This window comes from Zootoca vivipara, chromosome 5 (genome assembly GCF_965207765.1).
Source record: "Zootoca vivipara chromosome 5, rZooViv2.hap1.1, whole genome shotgun sequence".
NCBI classification, from domain to species: Eukaryota; Metazoa; Chordata; class Lepidosauria; order Squamata; family Lacertidae; genus Zootoca; species Zootoca vivipara.
The window spans coordinates 55,674,379-55,696,460 of NC_142588.1; the positions used below are offsets into that span (position 1 = coordinate 55,674,379).

The following is a 22,082-nucleotide window of genomic DNA, read 5'->3' on the forward strand; positions in this document are numbered from 1 at the left end:
AATTTTTCCATGGTTTACTTGGTACTCCTCCTACACATTGCCTGCATGTGCTGACTAGCTACTCCTCTTCCAACCTGCACTGTAAACCGTGGTCGGATTTGCTCTAAATGCTGCTGCTGATTTTAGGGGAAAAAAAGAAGAAGATTAAGCTATGCTGACCCTCCTGGACCAATGACTGGTAATCCGGGTGACATGCTGTGATGACCTGTATGTGCATCTAGGTAAGGGTAGAAAGAGTTAATCCTGATCTACTTTCCATGGTGGCTTGTTAGTGGAGACATAGAGTTGGAAGGACCTCAGAGATAACCTATTCTCCCGTGTTCAACTGCAGCATTTCTTCCAGCTTTAATACCTTCCATGAAGGGGAACCCACCAAATCTAGAGGCAGTTGGTTCCATTGTTGAACAACAGTCATCATTAGGAACGTTCTCCTAATGCTTGCCTGAAATCTGTGTCCCTACAATTCCCACCCATTAGTTCTATCCCTGGGCTCTATACACACTATAAAGCACCCCCTGCAAAATTTGTTAAGAGTACTGGGAATTGTAGCTCTCTAAGGGGCAAATGAAAGTTCTTAAGAGTTCTTAGAGTTCTTGAGGAGATGCTTTAAATGCATGGTGCATATGCACCCCTGCTCACTGGATCAACAGAGCACAAGTCTGTTATTTATGTATGACACTGCAGCAGCGAGAATTTTGATAGCACAAAATTGGAAGACTGGAGAAATACCAACTAAAGGACAATGGCAAGAAAAACTGGTGAACTATGCAGAAATGGCAAAATTGACGGACAGACTACTACGGGGAAAAGACAACAGTGACTTTGAAAGAAAATGGGAACCATTATAGTATACTTGCAGAAACAAAGGAAGACTATTGACTTGATGGCAGGATTTAAATAAACACTCACATCTTTAGCAATAAAAATATGTAGAAAATAAAGAAATAATATAGTGTACATTTTAGAGATAGCAGTGTGTAATAGGGGGAAAATAAATCAGAAGTGGAAGTTGGGGGAAGCCCAGGAGGGGTGGGAAGAGGGAATGTACTGTAATATGAATGTTATGGATATGTGATGTTTGTAATAATTGAAAAAGAAAATGGAATAAAAATGTAACAACAACAACAACAGAGCACAAGTCTGTTTCATCTTCGGTGTGACAGCCTTTCAGATGTCTGAAGATATCTATCATGCATCCTCTTAATCGTCTCTCCTCCAGGCTAAACATGCACATCTCTTTCAACCACAGACCACACACCCTACTCACCTTCTGGGTGCCCTCCTTTAGACATGCTCCAGTTGGTCAGTGATTTTTTTTTTAAAATGTGGCTCTCGCTGCTATGTCCACCAGTCCCCATTGGGAGATCTGGGATTAATCCTTGCCTGCTCTATTTCCAATAGCCCCTGGAAAAGCAAGGGTTAACCTTTTGCTCCAAGGAGAGATGTTAGCATGCCTGGATGCTAGCTGGGAAGGGCAAATTGATTTTCCCCTGGGGTCTTTGTGTTTGCTTTTTTTGCTGGGAGACGCTGTTGGAGACAAGATGACGCCTGCTTGGGGGCACTGCTTGGAAAGGGGGAATTGAGGGAATGCTGCATATTGACAGTAAGGGACAGGGGCATCTTCACTTATTATTGACTACCTTGCACCTAGAATCCTTTGCTCTCCTGTGCACTTGAAGTACTTGGCAAAGGAACCTCTCTGATGCCTTTTCTGGGGGTAGCGTTATACGGCCATTCATCATAGTGGCAACATAGGAACTGCAGGAGCTCATTATGGCAGCCCCCATGACAACACTGCCAAGGAGAGCCTAGTAGCCCCTGGGGGAGGGGGACTCCAAAATGCAAGCAGCGGAGACACACACAGCAGTGCAGCACAATTCTCAATTCAATAGGAGCCACACGACTGCAACCCCGCTCATGGTTTCCTGGGAATAAGCTCAGGTGGACTCAGCGGTGCTGACATCTGACTTGCACAAGGTTGTAAAACACAGTGAGCATCCATGAAAGATTTTCAGCCAGCTGAAATGCAAACTTGAGCTTTTGGTCAGAAGTGCACAGAACAATTTCAAATGCAAATTGTGCCGGCAGAGGATGTAATCGCTCCTGAAAAAAGTCCCAGAGCTGCACTCTCCCTCCACTACATTGTGGGGTTAGAGAGCTGCCATGGCTGTTTACACTGTGGTTTTCACCCCAGAAGGAGCGGCTTATCTGTATCCTCCAGCATGCTGTGAACTGAGCCATTGCCATGCTCTTGCTAGTCTGAAATCTGGGGAAGTGAGGGGAGGGGCTTGAGAACAGTTAGCTCATGGTGAACCTGTTCTATTCATTATTTTCATTGCCACGATCCTACACTTTGTCGACGGGAAACTCCCCACTGGAGTAGAAATCATATATCAAATAGATGGAAAGCTCTTCAATCTGAACAGGCTGAAAGCAAAAAGTAAGTGTTATGAAAAATGTACCCCAAAATGCGTTGCCTTTTAAGAAGGACAGACGCGGGTCGGAAGCTCCAAAATTTGCACTAAGTTCAGCTCCGCCGGGAAAATGACAGAGACCACACGATGCTGTCAGGAAAAACAAACTGATCCCTTTATTGCAGAATGCAAAGCTACAGCTGTAGGGTCCCTGCCTCTGGAAAGAAGGAAGAAACCCCGGGAAATGGTGAAGTCCCCCTATATACCCTCCTGTTCATGCATGGAAATCTCTGGACTAGGAGGGAGGGGGAGACAAGGGCGACGGGGTGCAGAGATGACTCTTCCTTTCAGATGGAGAGATGTCAATCTCTCTTCTCCTGTCGTTGATGGTGCTCCCTGTTGTTTGGCAGGAAGGGCAATCAGTCAAGATGGGTGCAGAGGTGGGGCAGTTCCTGGCGATTTCCATGGGGTGGAAGTCCGCCCGGCAGTGTTTTCCTCCAGGCCATGGAAGGGTGGGCTACGTTGAGGATGGCAATTTATTTGAATAAAGTTGTCAAGCTAATCTTTCTATTGTCCGTGTCTTCCTTCGTTGGGTATGGGACGGTGATGGGGAGGTTTCAGGGGGGCTTGGGGTCAGAGAAGGGTTGCACAGAAAATAAGTATGGAAAACATTTCTAATACATCCTGACGTATACAGTTCTAAAATATAAAACAGTGGTTTTCTAATACAAAGAGATACTAACAAACCTATTTTCTAATACAGAGGAACACTAGTCTAATTAATCAAGAGTAATACTGAGGTTGTGGTTAGGTTCTTAGGCATATAGGGAGGGACGCCTTTCAAGGGATATAAGGGGTTTCTCACATTTAAGGCACATAAGGCCAGCAGACATATAATCACAAGAAGCAAGCATATAATCACGAGAAGGTAAAAGTTCATAGCAAGTTTGTATAAGGTTTGTATAAAATGGTAAGGCTGTATAAAAATGGGCTGCGTTACTTGGTGGAGTTTATGATAATTGTCTGTGATAATTGTCTAGGCGAGGGTTGCATATGCTTGTCCTTAGGCGAAGGGGAAATGCAGATGTCTAGGCAAGGGTTGCATATGCTTGTCCTTAGGCGAAGGGGAAATGCAGAGTTTATGTTGGATTTTAGGAGGTGTTTGAATATGTTAATCCCTGCGGAGGGGGTGCGGGTCTGTGGAGGGAAGGAGAGCCAAGCTGTGGCGGCGAAATGGTGGTGCGAAGGACTCTGGGTAGCCGTAGCTGTCAAGCTGTGGTTACCCCTCTCTGTTCATTAATAATGGTGTCCTGCAACCCCCCCAATATGATTTTATAACAGTGTCCCCTCTCTGAGGCAATATTGTTGTGTAACAACCAATTATTGCCTCATATAATCGACAGTGACGCATTCTCCATTTCACTGTATGCAGCAGTATTCTAGCACTTATGGGAAAAACAAGTGGTCTATGCTTTACATTTACCAGAAGATCCACCAATATTGACTGGAAAGCGTAGTTTGTTTGTTTGTTTTTACCTTTTTGTGTGTTGTCAGGTGTCAAAGCTAGCTCTCCTCTGGTCTCACACCTCCATCATGGCACAGCAGCAACAATCCCTGGTGAATCCCCTTAGGGCTTTCATATCGACCATGTCACCTGGCACTCACCATAGCTGCCACAGGTTTGGACATGTCATGAGAGAGATGCCTTTGCCTTGGGCTTTCTATGGGATTTTTTTATTATAGGCTCTGGTCTTGCACTGTAGTAGGGAGTTGCTCAGTTACTCTTAAAGGGAGAAAGCTACTTGCACCTTGGATTCACTTGCCCAATTAGAACTGACCCAATTATAATTTATACAGCCCCATAAAAACCATTCTGAAAAGGGCACATGTCCAAATTGGTCAATTTAATTCTATAAGGAATCATTCCAGGTAAATCAAGGCATATACACCTTCTTGTATCTGCTGGTTTCATGAATCCTGAAACTGCTTCTTGGTAAAAAGAAGGCTGGCACACTACAAAGTGCCAGGTGAGATAAGGAAATGTGGTCATAAATTGATCTAAATCTCAACAATGGACTATGCAATCGCCTGATCTTTTAGAAAACATGAGTCCTCCATTGGGCGAGTCCTCCATTGGGCGTATAAGGAATAATACCACCATTGGGTGCATAAGGAATGTTACACTATACAATAACTAACTATACATAAAACATGAAAGCAATTACACACAAAAATGCCCCCCCCCTTTTGTGGAAATAACATATACTTGTCAGACATAGGTCAAGGTTTCTGCAGAATATCACGTAACATAAAACATAATTATATATCAGTTGCACAATCTTGAGGGCACAGTCTAAAATAAAAAAAGAAATATCCTTGTAACTCATTCCCCCCCCCTTGTCCGTCCCATTTGACACATTTCAGCATTCCTACATAATAACACATAATGCATAAAACCTTCACATTGTTAAGTCTACACCATTTGTATATCTTGAGGCAATTGGGTGAACTTGAGATAATTCTTGCTGCTTTTGCATGTATTTCCAACCTTGGGCACAAGGGCTTTTCTTGTCTGCCTTTGAGTCACTGGGAGGAAGTTAACAGCACTTCTAAACCTTGCTGAAACATTATAGCTAAGAGATAAAATGCCCTTCATAATTCAATTACTTAGTTTCTCAAGTCTTTTATGGGAATAAATTGTTGCGGCCACTGTGATGCATTGGCAGGTTGGTAAGGTGGTGAGGGGATGGTATTAGCATTTGATTTCCTGTAAAACATCCTTTTGAAAATAGGCCTGTAGGGGGTTGGGGCCTGAAGATATAATTAGTTAAATAATAATAATAATAAAGGGGAAAATATTCTATAGCAATCTAAAGTTGTACAAGTATGGTTAGATTAATTTCATAGACATAATGGAAAAACTGATTTAATAAATGGAAGCAGATTATTTGTAAGCTAAAGAGAAGCGTCAAAGCCAAAGAGAAATAATAAAAGAGGAAAAAGGAAATTACTGTTTGTATCACTTCACTCCCCCCCCTTTTTTTTTTGCTGTGGGAGAAAGGAAAAAATAAACACTTGTTACTGGAGTTTAGTCTTCTTAAAGGTTCACATATCCTTTAGAAATGTTCTTCCTGGGAAAGCTGTGAGAATAATTTTTGCATGTTAGGTTGGAACTTTGCAAGGGGGGAGGTTATGCAGGAGTTAATGCTTGGGGTGAAATGCAAATGCGAGATAAGTATCTGAAGGTGCTTCCTGAATACCCATTGGAAAGGGGGAGCAGACCCTTGGTTTGCATAGTCTGGAGTTTTTTTTCTAAGCCCTTGACTAAAATCACAATCAGTATCCTGTTGAAAGGGGAAACAAACAACAACAAAAAGTACTCAAGCGATGAAAGTACTCAAGCGATGAACTCAAAGTGGGAGTGCTGAGATATTTACCTCTGGAAAGAATTTTGCATATTAGATTTGGAATGATGGTCCAACACTTGACCCTTTTGTTTTCTCAAGTGACCCCCTGGAGTCAAAGACACATAAGGAAATTTAAACAAATTTTCCCCTGCATGGCACAGGCCCTTCAGCATTTGGTTGCTGTTTTTGTTTTGTTTTGTTTTTAACCTCCTTTTTCTCTCTATTTTTCTCTTCAAGCTGGCATAGCCTCTGTGCATGTACAAAGTTCATGATTCAGAAATCCATTGTACCACTTGAAAGTGTTGCTGGTGTTGGCTAAATTACCATTTGAATAGAGGAAGGGAAGGGTGAATAGGTTAGATTTTACACAGAAACCCAACAATTTACACTTCCACCAAACCAGCAACAAAAAGTGGTCAAATTAAATTATTTTTGGTCAGTTTAAATCCATTTCTATAGCTTTTGTGTCCTGAGATATTTCTGACACCTCTTACTTCCTGTTCCTTGCTGCTTAGGAAGCAGGCTTATAAATCTTAAACTTTAAATATATAAAACTTCAACATCCAGACAACCCAATGTTTTCACAGACAACCCAACCCAATACTTTCACAAGAAAGCTGCAATAAAAGTTTGGTCAAATTAAACTCCTTAATGAAGTCATGGCACTAATTAGCCATGTTTACTGTACTATATAAACATCTCATACCCCAGGCAAAATAAATCTTGATTTGCCCCCTTTATCTACAGGGTTCGGGGTGAATTCGTAATTGCAAATGTTTTCGTTTGTTTTTAATTAATTTATTACAGCCATGGCAGACTAAATTCTCTGCCCCCTTATCTATGGGTGATATGGCCAGAGCAGACTTAATGATATTCAACATTCTCACTCATCTCAGCCTCACCATCTTCCAGACTAATTCTTCTGGCCTTTATGTACAGGGATGGTCAAGGCTCATTCTGCTTGATTATGAATTTGTATGTGCTTGAACTGTTGGGTGGAGTTTTGCAGTTAAAAAATAGCTGACAATATGGTGGGGGGGGGGGGAAACACCAGACATTCATTTCCAATGTATGATATACCATCTCTACCTCTTTCTAAGTGGCACCTCAAACTCTTCATGCCAAACTTTAAAAATCTGTCTTTCCATCCTTCTCCACCAAAGAGTAAAGCTTGACTGAATTCAGGCCATTTCACTAAGCCACCAGAGTTTAAACTCACTTTTCAGTGCTTGAGTAATCTAGTCCACCCCTTCTGAAATATGGGGATCTCAACACTATCACCGCCCTTAGGATACACATACATTTGAGTACAGATGCCTGACTGGGAAGGAAACACGGGCTATGCCCTATCACGGAAGCACACGTGTGTACTAAGGGAAAGATAAGGAAGGGGAAGATTAAAAGTACCAACGTTATATAGAAGCCTTTAGCAAATCTTAAGATTGGATAAAGATTGGGAAATGTTCAAGACTTTCATATGTGCTTAAACTTTAAACCTTAATAGAGAAAGTGATAAAAACTTATATAATCACTCCATAACAACAATGACACTCTTGTTCCAACTCTGAAAACCAATAATCTTTCCTTGCCAGAAAGCAGAGCTGGGCTGAATTTCAACCCATCACCACATCAGACACATTGCCTTTCACATAGCTCTAAAATGGAAGTTAGAAGGGACCCTGAGGTCATTTAGTCTAACCCTCTAAGATACAGGATTCACAAGATTTGAATGAAAATACCAACTTTATACAGAACCCTTTAGCAGATGAGTTTTTTTCCTTAAGAGACTGATATCAGGAGCCCGACAATAACCCTTCTGTCCAACACAATCAAAGTTAAAACTAGACTCAGATAGACAATTCCTGGCTATGGAAGCTCTACTTTTGACAAACAAATCACCTTTATAGGAATAGCTGTTCAATTTTCCTTTAGTCAATATTCCTCTAGTCACTTGGAGAAAGACTCCCCTTTGTAGCCTCTCTCAATAACAACATTTGCACACCTCATTCTCATATTTATCATGTTTAAGATTGATTGGTTCAACATTGTTTCTTTATACTAGAAATTTAAAACAAGTTGGCAGTTTTAACTATGCACACTTAAGAAGGCAGTCTATGGATGTTGTGGCCAATCTAAACACAACCCCACAATATTTCTAAACATTGAGTACATCTCTTATCCACTTATAGCTGGAGTTTATGAAGTGAATATTTTCAAGTTTCGAAATTTTTTCAAAGCATTGAGCAAGCATTTTCAAAGTTACAACTCTTTATTTTCCTTCATCCTGCCCCTCTTTTCTGTTGAAAAATGGGTAGGTACACACACACACACCTCTTTATACTTTTGGAGAGAGAAAAAAAAACCTTCTACAGCCTCTTTAAAACAAACCTTTACACACTACTTCCACTCTTTTTAATATTTGCCATGTTTTTGGGTTGATCAAGCCCTTACATAAAAATTATTTAAGCAAGCTTGCATTTTGTTTTGGTTTTTTTCTTGTTTTAGACCCTGAAACATTTCTTAAATACAATTGGAGGCGTTTATCAGAGTTCAGACGGGAAGTAAGCTCTCCTTGGGCTTATTTCTCCCCTGAAGCCTGCAGAGTTGTCTCTTTGGACAGGGGTGCACCCATTTTTTTTTATTTTTATTTTTTGCCCTGGTCAGTCTCCGAAGGGGCACTTGCGCAAGTTCTAGCCCTGGGCGGTCTCCGACGGGGCCTTGGGGTCTCTCGGGGTTCACGGGACTCCTGGGGAACCTGGGGCACGTCTAAGGAAAGTGGACTGACTCCGATAGGAAAGTGGACCGACTCCGATAGGAAAGTGGGTTTGGGAAGGTTTGCTAAAGGGCTCTCTAAGGGAAAATGGGGTTTGGAAAGTCTCCTTAGGAAAACGTTCTAGGAAAGTGGACACACTCCGAGGAGGACTCCTTATTCCCACCCACAATTTAATAGTGCCACAGCAATCTCCCTGCCTCTTGCTCTCTAGACTCAGGTCCTACTGAACGCTTGCCTACGCAATGCCAGATCGGACCTGAGGAAATGCAAAGTAGGAAGAGGGAACGGGCGCACTTGCAATCTCTGGTCATGGGTCATACCTAACAAAAGGTCGCCATGGCAGAGGGGCGTCTTCACCCGGGATAGCTAAGCGAGAGAAGGGAGAGTTGCCAAGGCTCGCTATCTGGGCAAAACTCCGACGGACAACAAGCCTTGGGGAGGAAAAGGGCAGCCGCAAAACCTTCCAGCCTGGGCAGACTCCGACGGGCTTTGGGTTTTTTGGCTATGAAAAATAGGAAAGAGTTTGATTGCTGTGACAATTCCCACCCCGAAAAGCCAATTTCCCTATTGATACTCACGTCGCAGCGCGCTGCCTTCTTTTCCTGAAGCTTGGTCACCTCGCAACAATCAGGAGAAGAAAAATCTTGTAAAATCAACCCCCACGGCCGTCTGGATCCTGTTTGTTTTCCCTGTGTGGTCCCGCTAAGGATCCCAGTTAGGCCAGAACTCCAGGGACAGTCGGGGAAGGGGATCCCCCCTGCAAATGGCTGGGTGCGCTTGGGCTCCCCAACCACGGCGCCCCAAGAGTACGGCTAAACGGAGTCTCCTGCCCTGGCTCGCCATATTGTTATGAAAAATGTACCCCAAAATGCGTTGCCTTTTAAGAAGGACAGACGCGGGTCGGAAGCTCCAAAATTTGCACTAAGTTCAGCTCCGCCGGGAAAATGACAGAGACCACACGATGCTGTCAGGAAAAACAAACTGATCCCTTTATTGCAGAATGCAAAGCTACAGCTGTAGGGTCCCTGCCTCTGGAAAGAAGGAAGAAACCCCGGGAAATGGTGAAGTCCCCCTATATACCCTCCTGTTCATGCATGGAAATCTCTGGACTAGGAGGGAGGGGGAGACAAGGGCGACGGGGTGCAGAGATGACTCTTCCTTTCAGATGGAGAGATGTCAATCTCTCTTCTCCTGTCGTTGATGGTGCTCCCTGTTGTTTGGCAGGAAGGGCAATCAGTCAAGATGGGTGCAGAGGTGGGGCAGTTCCTGGCGATTTCCATGGGGTGGAAGTCCGCCCGGCAGTGTTTTCCTCCAGGCCATGGAAGGGTGGGCTACGTTGAGGATGGCAATTTATTTGAATAAAGTTGTCAAGCTAATCTTTCTATTGTCCGTGTCTTCCTTCGTTGGGTATGGGACGGTGATGGGGAGGTTTCAGGGGGGCTTGGGGTCAGAGAAGGGTTGCACAGAAAATAAGTATGGAAAACATTTCTAATACATCCTGACGTATACAGTTCTAAAATATAAAACAGTGGTTTTCTAATACAAAGAGATACTAACAAACCTATTTTCTAATACAGAGGAACACTAGTCTAATTAATCAAGAGTAATACTGAGGTTGTGGTTAGGTTCTTAGGCATATAGGGAGGGACGCCTTTCAAGGGATATAAGGGGTTTCTCACATTTAAGGCACATAAGGCCAGCAGACATATAATCACAAGAAGCAAGCATATAATCACGAGAAGGTAAAAGTTCATAGCAAGTTTGTATAAGGTTTGTATAAAATGGTAAGGCTGTATAAAAATGGGCTGCGTTACTTGGTGGAGTTTATGATAATTGTCTGTGATAATTGTCTAGGCGAGGGTTGCATATGCTTGTCCTTAGGCGAAGGGGAAATGCAGATGTCTAGGCAAGGGTTGCATATGCTTGTCCTTAGGCGAAGGGGAAATGCAGAGTTTATGTTGGATTTTAGGAGGTGTTTGAATATGTTAATCCCTGCGGAGGGGGTGCGGGTCTGTGGAGGGAAGGAGAGCCAAGCTGTGGCGGCGAAATGGTGGTGCGAAGGACTCTGGGTAGCCGTAGCTGTCAAGCTGTGGTTACCCCTCTCTGTTCATTAATAATGGTGTCCTGCAACCCCCCCAATATGATTTTATAACATAAGGTTACTGTAACGTCCGTCATAGAGCTTCAGTATGCTGATGACAACGTAGTGTGCGCAGGCTCAGAGGATGACCTCCAAACCATCCTAAATATCTTTGCAGAAGCTTACAAAAAGCTTGGCCTATCACTCAACATCCAAAACAAACAAACAAACAAACAAAAAACAAAGTGCTGCACCAACAAGTACAAAACAACCCCTCTGCAGCGCCACAAATTCAACTCAGTGGTGTAACGTTGGAAAATGTTGATCACTTTTCCTACCTAGGCAGTTACCTTTCCACAAGGGCCAACATTGATGCCGAAATCCAGCATCGCTTGAGCTCTGCGAGTGCGGCTTTCTCCCGATTGAAGTGTAGAGTGTTCGAGGACCGGGACATTTGCAGGGAAACCAAAGTGCTTGTTTGCAAAGCAATTGTACTACCAACCTTACTATATGCTTGTGAAACATGGACCACTTATAAACGCCATCTCCAACTCCTCGAAATATTCCATCAACGGTGTCTCTGAAATTTTTTACACATCACTTGGGAAGACAGGCGGACTAATATCAGTGTACTGGAAGAAGCAAAGATCACCAGTATTGAATCAATGATTCTTCAACATCAACTTCGTTGGACTGGTCATGTTGTGCGGATGCCTGATGATCATCTTCCAAAGCAACTACTCTATTCTGAACTTAAAAATGGAAAGCGTAATTCTGGTGGTCAACAAAAGAGGTTTAAAGACTGTCTCAAGGCAAATATTTAAAAATGTAGTATAAACACTGACAACAGGAAAACACTGGCCTGCGAACGCTCCAGTTGGAGAACAGCCTTTACCAAAGGTGCCATGGGCTTTGAAGAAACTCGATCTCAGGACGCAACGGAGAAATGTGCTAAGAGGAAGGCACGCTTGGCAAATCCACATCGTGATAAACTCCCACCTGGAAACCAATGTCCCCACTGTGGAAGGACGTGTGGATCCAGAATTGGCCTCCACAGTCACTTACAGACCCATTGTTAAAATTGTGTTTATGGAAGACAATCTTACTCGGCTACAAGTGATCGCAGAAGAAAGAAGAAGAAGAAGAAGAAGAAGAAGAAGAAGAAGAAGAAGAAGAAGAAGAAGAAGAAGAAGAAGAAGAAGAAGACCGTTGGATCTCCATGTATGTTAAGCTGCCATGGCATCAGATATAGTCATGTGGTTCAGCCCTGTGTTGCCAAGATCAGATTCTGCCTACTCTGCATCGGTGCATATTTTGAGTCCCTTATGCTCCTTGCCTTAGGTGTGCCCAGGCAGTGATATAATACTCCTTCTTACTGAGTCCAATATCTTTCCTCCTAGAATTTCCAGGACCCAGGTGGTTTTTATCATGGACAATTTCCTATGCCTTCAGCTGTTCCCTCGGATGCTGCACCACTGCAAGAATGAACAAGATAAACAACTTAAGTGGTTTATTTACGTTTAACCGAATGACCTTTTTTTTTTTTTTTGCAAAGTGGCTTGGAAGAGCCTAGCTGAGAAGGTCAGGCCAGAGGCAGGGCAGCAAGTTTACTACAACAGAGTGTTTTTGCTGCTTCTTTTAATACATCCTCATATGTATGTGAGGTCATGATCTAGGGATTTCCAGGCAAGTGCCAGCCCTAATGCCCCCAAAAGGACTGGGAAGGACTGGGAGCTGTTTCAGCACTGGTCAGATATTCTGCCATTTTGAACAGCCTGCAGTTTTGACAGGCAACCCTGTGCATAACACATAACTGTAATATAAATCTGGACATTGCCAGATTGCGGATAATTGATCATCCGTCCCTATCAAGGATCAGTTGTAGCTGGCAGCAGGGGAGCTGCTGAAAGTCACCTTCTCTCTCCAACCTGGTCCTGGTTCTGCTGCTTGGGCTGTTAGTGACAAAACTAGATCCACATTGAGCACCCCCAGAAATAAAAATCTGTGCTTTAGGGAAAATACAGGACCTGTTGAGCACCCCCTTGACAGCCAGAAGAACCAGCCACCAAATACACCTCCACCTTTATAGGATAAGCTTCACCAACCTAGATGTTTTGGACTAGAACTCCCATCAACTCTAGCCAGTATGGCCCATGTTCAGGGATGATGGGAAGTCCAAAACATCTAGAGGGAACTAGGTTAGGGAAGGCTGTTGTAAGGGCTAGTGAACAATGATGGCTGGCCCATTGGTTATGTAGCTGGGTGACAAGAAGCAAAGCGCTGACTGCGAGGGTTTATGGTTGGTGCTGGGGAAAATATATTAGGCATATCTGGTTTCTGGGCACCCTTGTTCAAGAACTGCCTCTCCTCCCAGCCTCGATACCTTACATGGGTGTATGATGAAACAATCACTTTAGTTTCCAAACTTTGTGTGAATCTACTCAACCAGTTTGGACCTACGATTTGGTTGTCAGCGATAGTAATAACCCCACGGCTGTAAGTCCCCAGTGAATTCCTCTGAAGCGTTCTTTCATTTAACATTGTGAGATTGAGAGCTGGTGTAGTGTAGTGGTTAGAGTGTTGGGCTAGGACTTGGTAGACCAGGGTTCAAATCCCCACTCAGCCACAAAACTCACCTGGTCACCTTGGACCAGTCGCAGTCTCTCTGCATAACCTACCCCACAGGGTTGTTGTCACGGTAAAATGGGGAAGAAGAGAATCATGTATGCTTTGAACTCCTTGGTGAGATGTAAATGTGATTGATAAATAAATCCTGGGTGAAGAGTGGCTAACACTTGCTATCTACACACACACACACACACACACACCAAACAGAACAGAGATACTTCAACAAAACAGCAAATGGCATGTTGTGTTGCTTTAGTGGGAACACTGTATTAAAATATAAGATCTTATTATTCCACCCCACTCAGCATCCCTCAGGCTCTGAGCTGGGGAATTGAGATCCTCCCTTTAATAAGGACGCTGACAATCTGGAGAGAGTTCAGAGGAAACCAAGTTGGGAAGATGATTGGGCTGGAATGCAAGACCTATGAGGTAAGCCCACAGAATTGGGCCAGATCACTAAAGAGAAAATGATGGGAAGCGGACAGCACAAAAACTGCTTTCAAATAAATCAGAGGCTGCTTTGAGCTGGATGATAATTTGAAGGACACCAAGCCTGGGAGTAAAGGGAAGGAGTTTTGGAGAAACAGTGGAGGAGGGACCTACTTTAAAGGAGACTGTAAGCATCGGGCCAACTGGGAGACTCCATCATTGCAAGGGTTTTTTTTAAAATTTTAAAAATGTTTGACAAATATGGTTTGGGAGAGGACTGGGTCAGCTTGGTCCAGTTGAGGGATGGGTCTTACGGAGATTTTAAGTCATTTTTTGCACTAACATGGTGATTCAACTGGTTCGTGGAAAGGGGAAGGAGCTGGGTGTTCCTATATAGCCTACACCTAAGAGGGTTCTCATTTGCTTTCCTAGCAGGTATTCTGTGTTTTTTCACCAGTGGCATGATAATAATAATAATAATAATAATAATAATAATAATAATAATAATAATATATTATTTGTACCCCGCCCATCTGGCCGGGTCCCCTCCGCCACTCTGGGTGGCTTCCAACACACATTAAAATACATTAAAATATCACAGATTAAAAACTTCCCTAAACAGGGCTGCCTTTAGGTATTTTCTAAATGTCAGGTAGTTGTTTATCTCTCTGACCTCTGATGGGAGGGCGTTCCACAGGGCGGATGCCACTACCGAGAAGGCCGTCTGCCTGGTTCCCTGTAGCTTCACTTCTCGCAGTGAGGGAACCGCCAGAAGGCCCTCTGCGCTGGATCTCAGTGTCCGGGCTGAACGATGGGGTGGAGATGCTCCTTCAGGTATACAGGACCGAGGCCATTTAGGGCTTTAAAGGTCAGCACCAACACTTTGAATGGTGCTCGGAAACATACTGGGAGCCAACAGGTGAAGCCTTATCTGTATTTACATGTGGAGAAATTCAGCACTTGTTGAATTTCTGTCTGGCGTGCAGCTAACTGCATGGGGTAACCCTACTTGATGCTGGCTCACCATTTACCCACTAGGTGATATGTCCTCCTGACACCAGGTAGGTTTTCCTGTCCTCTCCCTCTCTATCATAGGGTGTTGTGCCTGAGGTGCTCCTCCCCAGCCTCATTAGTGCTGATCTGCTCCCTGTCTGTCAAAAACCCAGCCAGGCTGAGAGAGTCGCTGCTGCAATTACTGTCTCCTCAGAGAGCTTCTGCAAAGACACCACGTGTGCCTGCAGCTCAGCCAGCCACAAGATACCAATTAATGTTACTGACTGTGAACAGCATGGCCAAACTTGACTGCTTCCCTCTGGCACTGCTTCCTGCCAACCCTTCCCTACCCCCCCCCCCATGCTGCAGCCTTAGGGAGAGAGTGATCTTCTCTGCACCCCCCTTCCCCTAATCTGGCTCTCCCTCTTTCATGCACCCCCCCAAAAAAAAACTTACTATGTTTTTAATTCCAGCTTTGTGGCTGAATGAGATGGCCCATGTCGTAGGGTGCCAGCCTCTCGGGATGAAGATAGTTTTAAAAAGGGGAATAGGCAAATGAACAGAGGATAGGACTATCCATAACTGCTGCTAGTCATGAGAGCTATGCGATGTCTCCAGGATCAGAGGGACCATGCTTCTTAATACCTGTTGCTGCCAGGGAATCACAAGCAGGAGAGGAGGGCTCTTGGAGTCATGCTCTCCTGATGGGCTTCCCATGGGCATCACATTGGGAAAGGGGATGCTGGACCAGATGGGCTTTTCCTGTGTTCTTACGTTCACTTCCTGTGGAGAAAGGAATCACTTCCCCCCTCATCATTTGAATGAGGGAATCTGCAAAATCAGGGGAGGCCAAGGGTTTATGAGCTCGGTTCCTGCTGTAGTATAATACTAATGTTTGGCGTATCCAGAGTATAATGTGATCGGCAGTTGAAGGGGGTGTCCCAGAGAAAGGGAGAGAGGATGATGATGAGCAAGTTCCACAGAATATTCAAGAGACCTGTGCACAGTGATAAAGGGTGGGTTGATGGCGGTGATTCAGAGTGCTGCAAGAAGAAAGCCTCCAAATGAGAATATGGTTCACTATGGTTAGATCCCCCAATGTCACCTTTCCTTAAGGGCTCTTTTATGCCAGTGTGGTGTAGTGGTTAAGAGCAGTAGACTCGTAATCTGGGGAACCGGGTTCGTATCTCCGCTCCTCCACATGCAAGCTGCTGGGTGACCTTGGGCTAGTCACACTTCTCTGAAGTCTCTCAGCCCCACCCACCTCACTGGGTGTCTGTTGTGGGGGAGGAGGGGAAAGGAGATTGTTAGCCGCTTTGAGACTCCTTCGGGTAGTGATAAAGCGGGATATCAAATCCAAACCCTTCTTCTTCTTCTCTATGAGCATCTTACTTTTTGCAAGGAAGTAGCACAGTGCCCTCTAGTGTCACACTGGCAGCATTTGGGGGGGGGGTCATCCCTGGCTCAAAGGGGAGAATGTCCCCTGACTTACCTGCAATCCTCCTGACGGCACAGCACCCTCTCTGCCCTTCAGTTCAACCCAATTCTTGATGTTGATCCACGGTCTGGCTTTGCTGCTCTGCTAGGGAAGCCTTGCCAGTCCCATAGGCCAAAGGTGGAGTGCAAACCTGGCCTTGGGTTTGCAAAGATCCTGGAGTGTGAGAGGATCTCTTGGATGGGGGCACCTCTCCTCCTTTCAGAGGCAAATGGGACTCCCATCTCAATCAGGCTCCAGTTGGCCCCTATGTCTTTGCTCCATGAGACTTGCTCATCTCAGGTTGCCCTGAGCTTCAATCCATTCTGACTGAATATATGCATGAATTATGCCTCTGAGCTCCACCACCCACCTTCCTGAGGTCCCTGGAATCACTGCAGAAGGTAATAATAATAATAATAATACTAATAATAATAATAATATATTTTTTATATCCCACCCATGTGGCCAGGTCTCCCCCGCCACTCTGGGCGGCGGTGCCTTTGGACTGTCAGTATTTTGAATTAATGTGGATTAAAGTGTTTTGTCACTCTAGTGCAGCAAATCCACGACGGCCTTGGTTTTCTGAGGTTTGGAAAGGGACGGGGAAATGCATTGAAAAGTGTGGGGTGAACAAATGAACAAATGACACCCCACAAGCAAATCAGGATGAATGCTCATTGTCATCTAAACAGATCAGAAAGAATGTTTAGTGAAGACAGGACATGGAAGCTTTGTGCAAGCATGTAACCTCCAGGTAAGCTTTGGATAGGTGCTGGATAAAGAGGAGGACTCCAGAGGTTGGCAGGAATGAAGTCTAAAGACTACAGGGGGATTATGAAAGGCCTGTCTGGGCTGGGCTCAGAGCCAGTTGGCCCACCTGCCCTGTCTGTCAAGACACCTTCATTACTGCACACCCTCTGACGTCCCGGCACTCCTTGACCTTTGGGAAGGAAGACACATGGGCTCAGCATGCTCTGGCCACTTGCCCCCACCTGATCAGGTAGGGCCTCTTCCCCGCTTTTATATCCCACTTTCCCATCCAAATGGACCTGCAAGTTGGCATAAGAGCAATATCAGAACATAACAGATAAAGAGCAAAATAACACAAGAAGGAACTCCCACCTGCAGCAAAGCAAAACAGAGTTGAACAAAGACCTAATAACCAGGCCATTGAAACATCGGAGGAAAGCACTTTCAATTGTTCCAAGAAACCAGGTGCCAGCAAAGTTGGTACTATAATGGGAGTTCTGTGTCTCATGCACCAGTTAACACTGGGATCATCCAAATGACCTCCTTGTTGAACAAGCATCCTGATTTGCATGGACAAAGCTTACACAAGGGCATAGGAGCCAACTCCTAGGAGCTGAGGTCCCTTCACCCTCCAATAAAATATTTGAGAGAGCCAGGTATCCCCCAAATTTGATGGGCATTGCGTGTTCATGCGTCACATCTTGGGATCGATTATACAGGGCAGGCCTTACCTGCCCCACCTCCCATTTATTTAAGTTGGCACCCTATGCCCTGTCTTTATTGAGCATTTGTTCTGATTTAAGCTTGTAGGGAGGTTATATGACAGTAGGACAATGAACATTCATCCTGAATTGCTTGTGTGGTTTTCACACACATTCCCATGAATTCTCAACTCTCCCCTCCACACATATCAACGGCAACCTCTTGGGGTGGGGGTTCTGATCCAAAGAGAGCACAGGATTCTGTGCTTCTCTGACAGCTCTCCCTCTCTGTTGTGTCGGAGCTCCAGCAATATCTTGAATCCTGGCACTAGCCCTGGAGGAGGAGCTGGCTGGGGTGGATGCATGACCAGGCTGGCTGGGCCTGTCGAGCACCTGTGCCTGTCAGTGACATGCCGGGGCCAGCAGACTATCTCAACCGGTCAGTGGAGGCAGGAAGAGAAACAGGGACTGTGCTTGCAGTTGGCCAATGGGGGCTGGAAGCTCGTCTGAGAATGCGGTGAGACCCTCGGCTGAGACAGGGACATCTCTAGCTTCACAGGTACTGAAACAGCATCTCCTCTCCTTGTTAGCAGTAAGGCCTCACTCAGCCCCCAAGGCTACTGTAAGAGTTGCTTCCTTTTATAGGGCCAAAGCTGGGTACTGGGAGATTGGAAGCTGAGTGCCACCTCTGAGCAGGTACTGTTTCGCTGCCCCTGCTGACTCCAGAATAGAGCTTTGGCTTCTTCTTCCCTCTGGGTGAATAACCCCCTCGTAGGCCGCTAGAGGACTCTTTCTCCAGCCCCCAGCCTGTTTTGTTTCACGCCGCAGGCTCCGATGCCTCCATGTCCTTGTCATTTGCTCTCTGCCGCTTAAGATTTATTAAGGCTGTTGGCTACAACTGAGTGCTTTAGAGCTGCAGGCAGCAATGGAGAAAGCGGAAGGCAGCTGTAAGGGAAGAGGGGGGGAGTTCATCTAGAACAATGGCGAAATCCCTTTGGCAAGGAAGGGAAGCTACGCAGAGGGGGGTGGGGAAAGAAAAATATTGCAGGCCTAGTTCCAAGTACCCTTGGAAAGAAAGAAAGGAACAGGTGATATAGCAGGGTCAGGTTCTGCAGTGGTGCATTGAAAAGGGGGGGGGGTTAGAATTCTGACATTTAAAGCTAAAAGTGATGACAGGGAACTGTGCGGCAGAAAGCTGCTTTTCTGTTTATTTGGTGGTTGTGGTTGTTAATTACCCACCCTCCAGCCTAAGATCCCAGGTTGGGTTACAACAATTAAAGCACAATATTAAAAGCAGTTCAAAACAACTTACAATCACAGCAATAAGATGGGGGGTAATAATAATAATAATAATAATAATAATAATAATAATAATAATAATAATATATTTCTACTCTACCCATCTGACTGGGTTGGCCCAGTCACTCTGGGGACCCAAGCTGAGGAAAGGCTGCCAGGTATTACTATTAGAGATCATGAATGTGAGTTGCAGAGTTGCAGAGAGGCGACCTCTGTGGGGGCTGGCAGGGAGGCACTGAAAAATTCCGCCCACCTGGCGTTGATCAGTGGTACAACCGCATGTGGCTGGGCGCCTCTTAAGTGCTCCTCACAGAGCCCTTTGACTCGAGCCTATATGCCAATCCCAGCGGCCTCCCTCTTCTCCTAGCTCACAGACCCTCCTTCCCTCCATGCCACACACTTGTGCTCTTGTCCCCAAAGCTGCGCAATGTGTCCTTGGCCGAGGCTCAGCCTGGTTGGTGAGAGGGGAGTGAAATGCATCTGGAGGCGGCCCAGTTAGTGCTGTGCCATGCTGCTGCTGCTGCTGCTGCTGCAGCTCACGCTTCCCATACTAATAAATATTTCCTGGCTGGTGGAGGCACTGCAGAGATGCTGCCTACCGCATTCCCTTCTGCCCACCCAGGACAGAGTCCCTTCCCTTGGAACAAGGTCAAGGAAGAAGGCTGTGCTGAGATGGCTTTGAGCAGCAAGGATCTTTCCTAAGCCCATCGGGGTGTCGGCTGCCCTCCTCCAGCTGCATTCATAATGCTCTCCCTGTTTGTCAGAGCTGGCTGGCTGACAGGGAGGATATGAAATATGAACAGAACAGCTCTTTGTACAGAAGGGAATCCCAGAAGGTGTGCTGGGGGAATCAGAGCCACAGTCCAGCAAACCTCCCTTTTGGGGGGATTAGTGGCTGCGCTTAAATGAAGGCCCCTTGACTACCCTCTTGTGCGGACTCAGGTTTGGCCTCCATCGCCTGCAGGTCCCTGGCTTCTTCTGGAAGCAATGGCAGTAACCCAGGCAAATTTCTCTCTGGTCCAGCAGAGGATGTACTCAGGAGTTGTGGTGCCAAGTTAGGCAATGTAAGTCAGAGTGCACATATAAGAATATAAGATAGATTAGTTGGTTAGAGCATGGTGCCGATAATGCCAAGGTTGCAGGTTTGATTCCCATGTGGGACAACTGCATATTCCTGCATTGCAGGGGGTTGGACTAGATGATGCTCAGGGTGCCTTCCAACTCTTCAGTTCTATGGTTTTATGACATGGGAAATTGCATGCGGGGTCACAGAAGACAAGGATACTGGGTGTGAGGGCTGGCGATGGCAGCAGGAATATACAGCCAGGCACCTGAGCAATCAAACTCCTCTCGTGTGTAAGAACATAGGGAGAGCCTTGAGGGATCAGACCAAGGGCCTTTTTGGTCCAGCATCTACAATGCCTGTGGGAAGTCTGCAAGCCAGGTGTAAGTGCAGCAGCACTCTCTCCAACCTGTGAATCCCAGCATACTGCCTCCAACACAGGTCGTCGTTCATCGTTTCCATGGCTAGTAGTCACTTGCCAGTTTTCCACTTTCTTTTCTCACACCATCATGCCAGGTTCCTAAAAGAAGTATGTTAGAGCAGCCTTCCCCCAGATGATGTTGGACTACAACTCCCATCGGCCCCAGTCAGCATGGCCCATTGGTCAGGGATGATAGGAATCGTAGTCCAACAACATCTGGGGACCCAAGCTGAGGAAAGGCTGCTCTGAAATACTTCTAAAATATCCCATAATTCTTTGCTGAATCATCTAAGCCAAGAGTCTCAGTAGAATTCTATGTTTTGGGGCCAAAATAATGTACGCCAAGGAGGAGGGGGCCCAAAGAGTGCAAAAGTAACAAAGTTTTCCCCTGCATGCATTATAATGTTTTAGTTACAGGTAGGTAGCCGTGTTGGTCTGAGTCGAAGCAAAATAAAAAAATTCCTTCAGTAGCACCTTAAAGACCAACTAACTTTATATTTTGGTATGAGCTTTCGTGTGCATGCACACCTCTTCAGATATGGTATCTGAAGAAGTGTGCATGCACACGAAAGCTCATACCAAAATATAAACTTAGTTGGTCTTTAAGGTGCTACTGAAGGAATTTTTTTATTTTGCATTATAATGTATTATTGTTGCAATATATTGTATTGTTATCTTCATCAATAACATCAACATTTCCATATATTGTTTTTTGTCCCGTTGCCTTTGTTTGTGGGTTGTTTTTTTTTGGTGTGCCAAGATAACTTGACTAGCCTTGTGGGTGCTATTTATGGGTGGGTATGCGTGCCATATGCTGTTCCACCTGGCAGCCAAATGTATTGAGCTAGTCCTGCCCACAGCCACCTCTTGCCCAAACCTCCATGCATAGCTCTGTTTTTACTGAGAGCAGCTGCGCACCAGGGTCAGGAAGAGGAGCAAGCTGTTGGGACAATGGGAGTTGTGGCTGGTGCGATAACAAAGCTCTGAGCATAAAGGTGCCTGGTTTGAGAATGGGTGGTTCCCTTTACGCGAAATCCAGCCAATGCACTCTCTTTAAAATACTATTGGACTTTAAAGGAGGATTGGACAAATTCATGGAGGATGAAGCTATCAGTCGCAACAAGCCAAGATTACTCTGCCTCCATGCTTCTGAATTTGCTGGAAACTCCAGGAGGGGAGGGGGCTGTTGTGCTCAAATCCTGCCCTACTGGTTTCCCACAGGCAACTGGTTGGCCACTGTGAGAACAGGATGCTGGACTAGGTGGAGCTTTGCCCTGATCCTCTGCACCATTCACAAAGAAAGGGTGCAGGATTGCAGCCATATTCTATCTATCTGGCAGTGGCTCTGCCCTATCCTTCGTTGCTCCTATCCTTCGTTCACCTTGTTTCTGCCTTCCTATTCTTTGCCAAAGGGGCTGGCAATTGGTCAGCTCAGATTGTGACCAGACTGGGATAGATATGAAGTGTAAACAAGATGCGTAGTAATAAGTAGCTACAGCTCTGGCAGCTTGAACGTTTTATGTTTGGTCTTCGCAGACCAGACTTTGCAAAAAAACAGCAACTTTGCCCTTTAGACAAGAGGAATTTGAAAATTAATATGCAAAAAAGAGAAAGATCTGGATTGTTGCTGCTGGCTAGTGAAGATGA

At 45.3% G+C, this 22,082-nt stretch overlaps 1 protein-coding gene across 2 annotated transcripts in view; it reads left to right on the forward strand.

The window, feature by feature from the left end:
* The first annotated feature begins 18,021 nt into the window (after nucleotides 1–18,021).
* Nucleotides 18,022–22,082, forward strand: part of GOLGA7B (golgin A7 family member B) — a 33,881-nt gene continuing 29,820 nt past the window's right edge. The window contains exons 1-2 of one of the 2 annotated variants that reach the window (XM_088670657.1): nucleotides 18,048–18,211; nucleotides 18,298–18,348. In XM_088670657.1, the coding sequence (XP_088526783.1) occupies nucleotides 18,140–18,211; nucleotides 18,298–18,348 (123 nt within the window). In that variant the 5' untranslated portion in view covers nucleotides 18,048–18,139. Of the gene's footprint in view, nucleotides 18,212–18,297; nucleotides 18,349–22,082 lie in introns of both variants that reach the window. The other variant, XM_035132748.3, reaches the window with a different exon arrangement.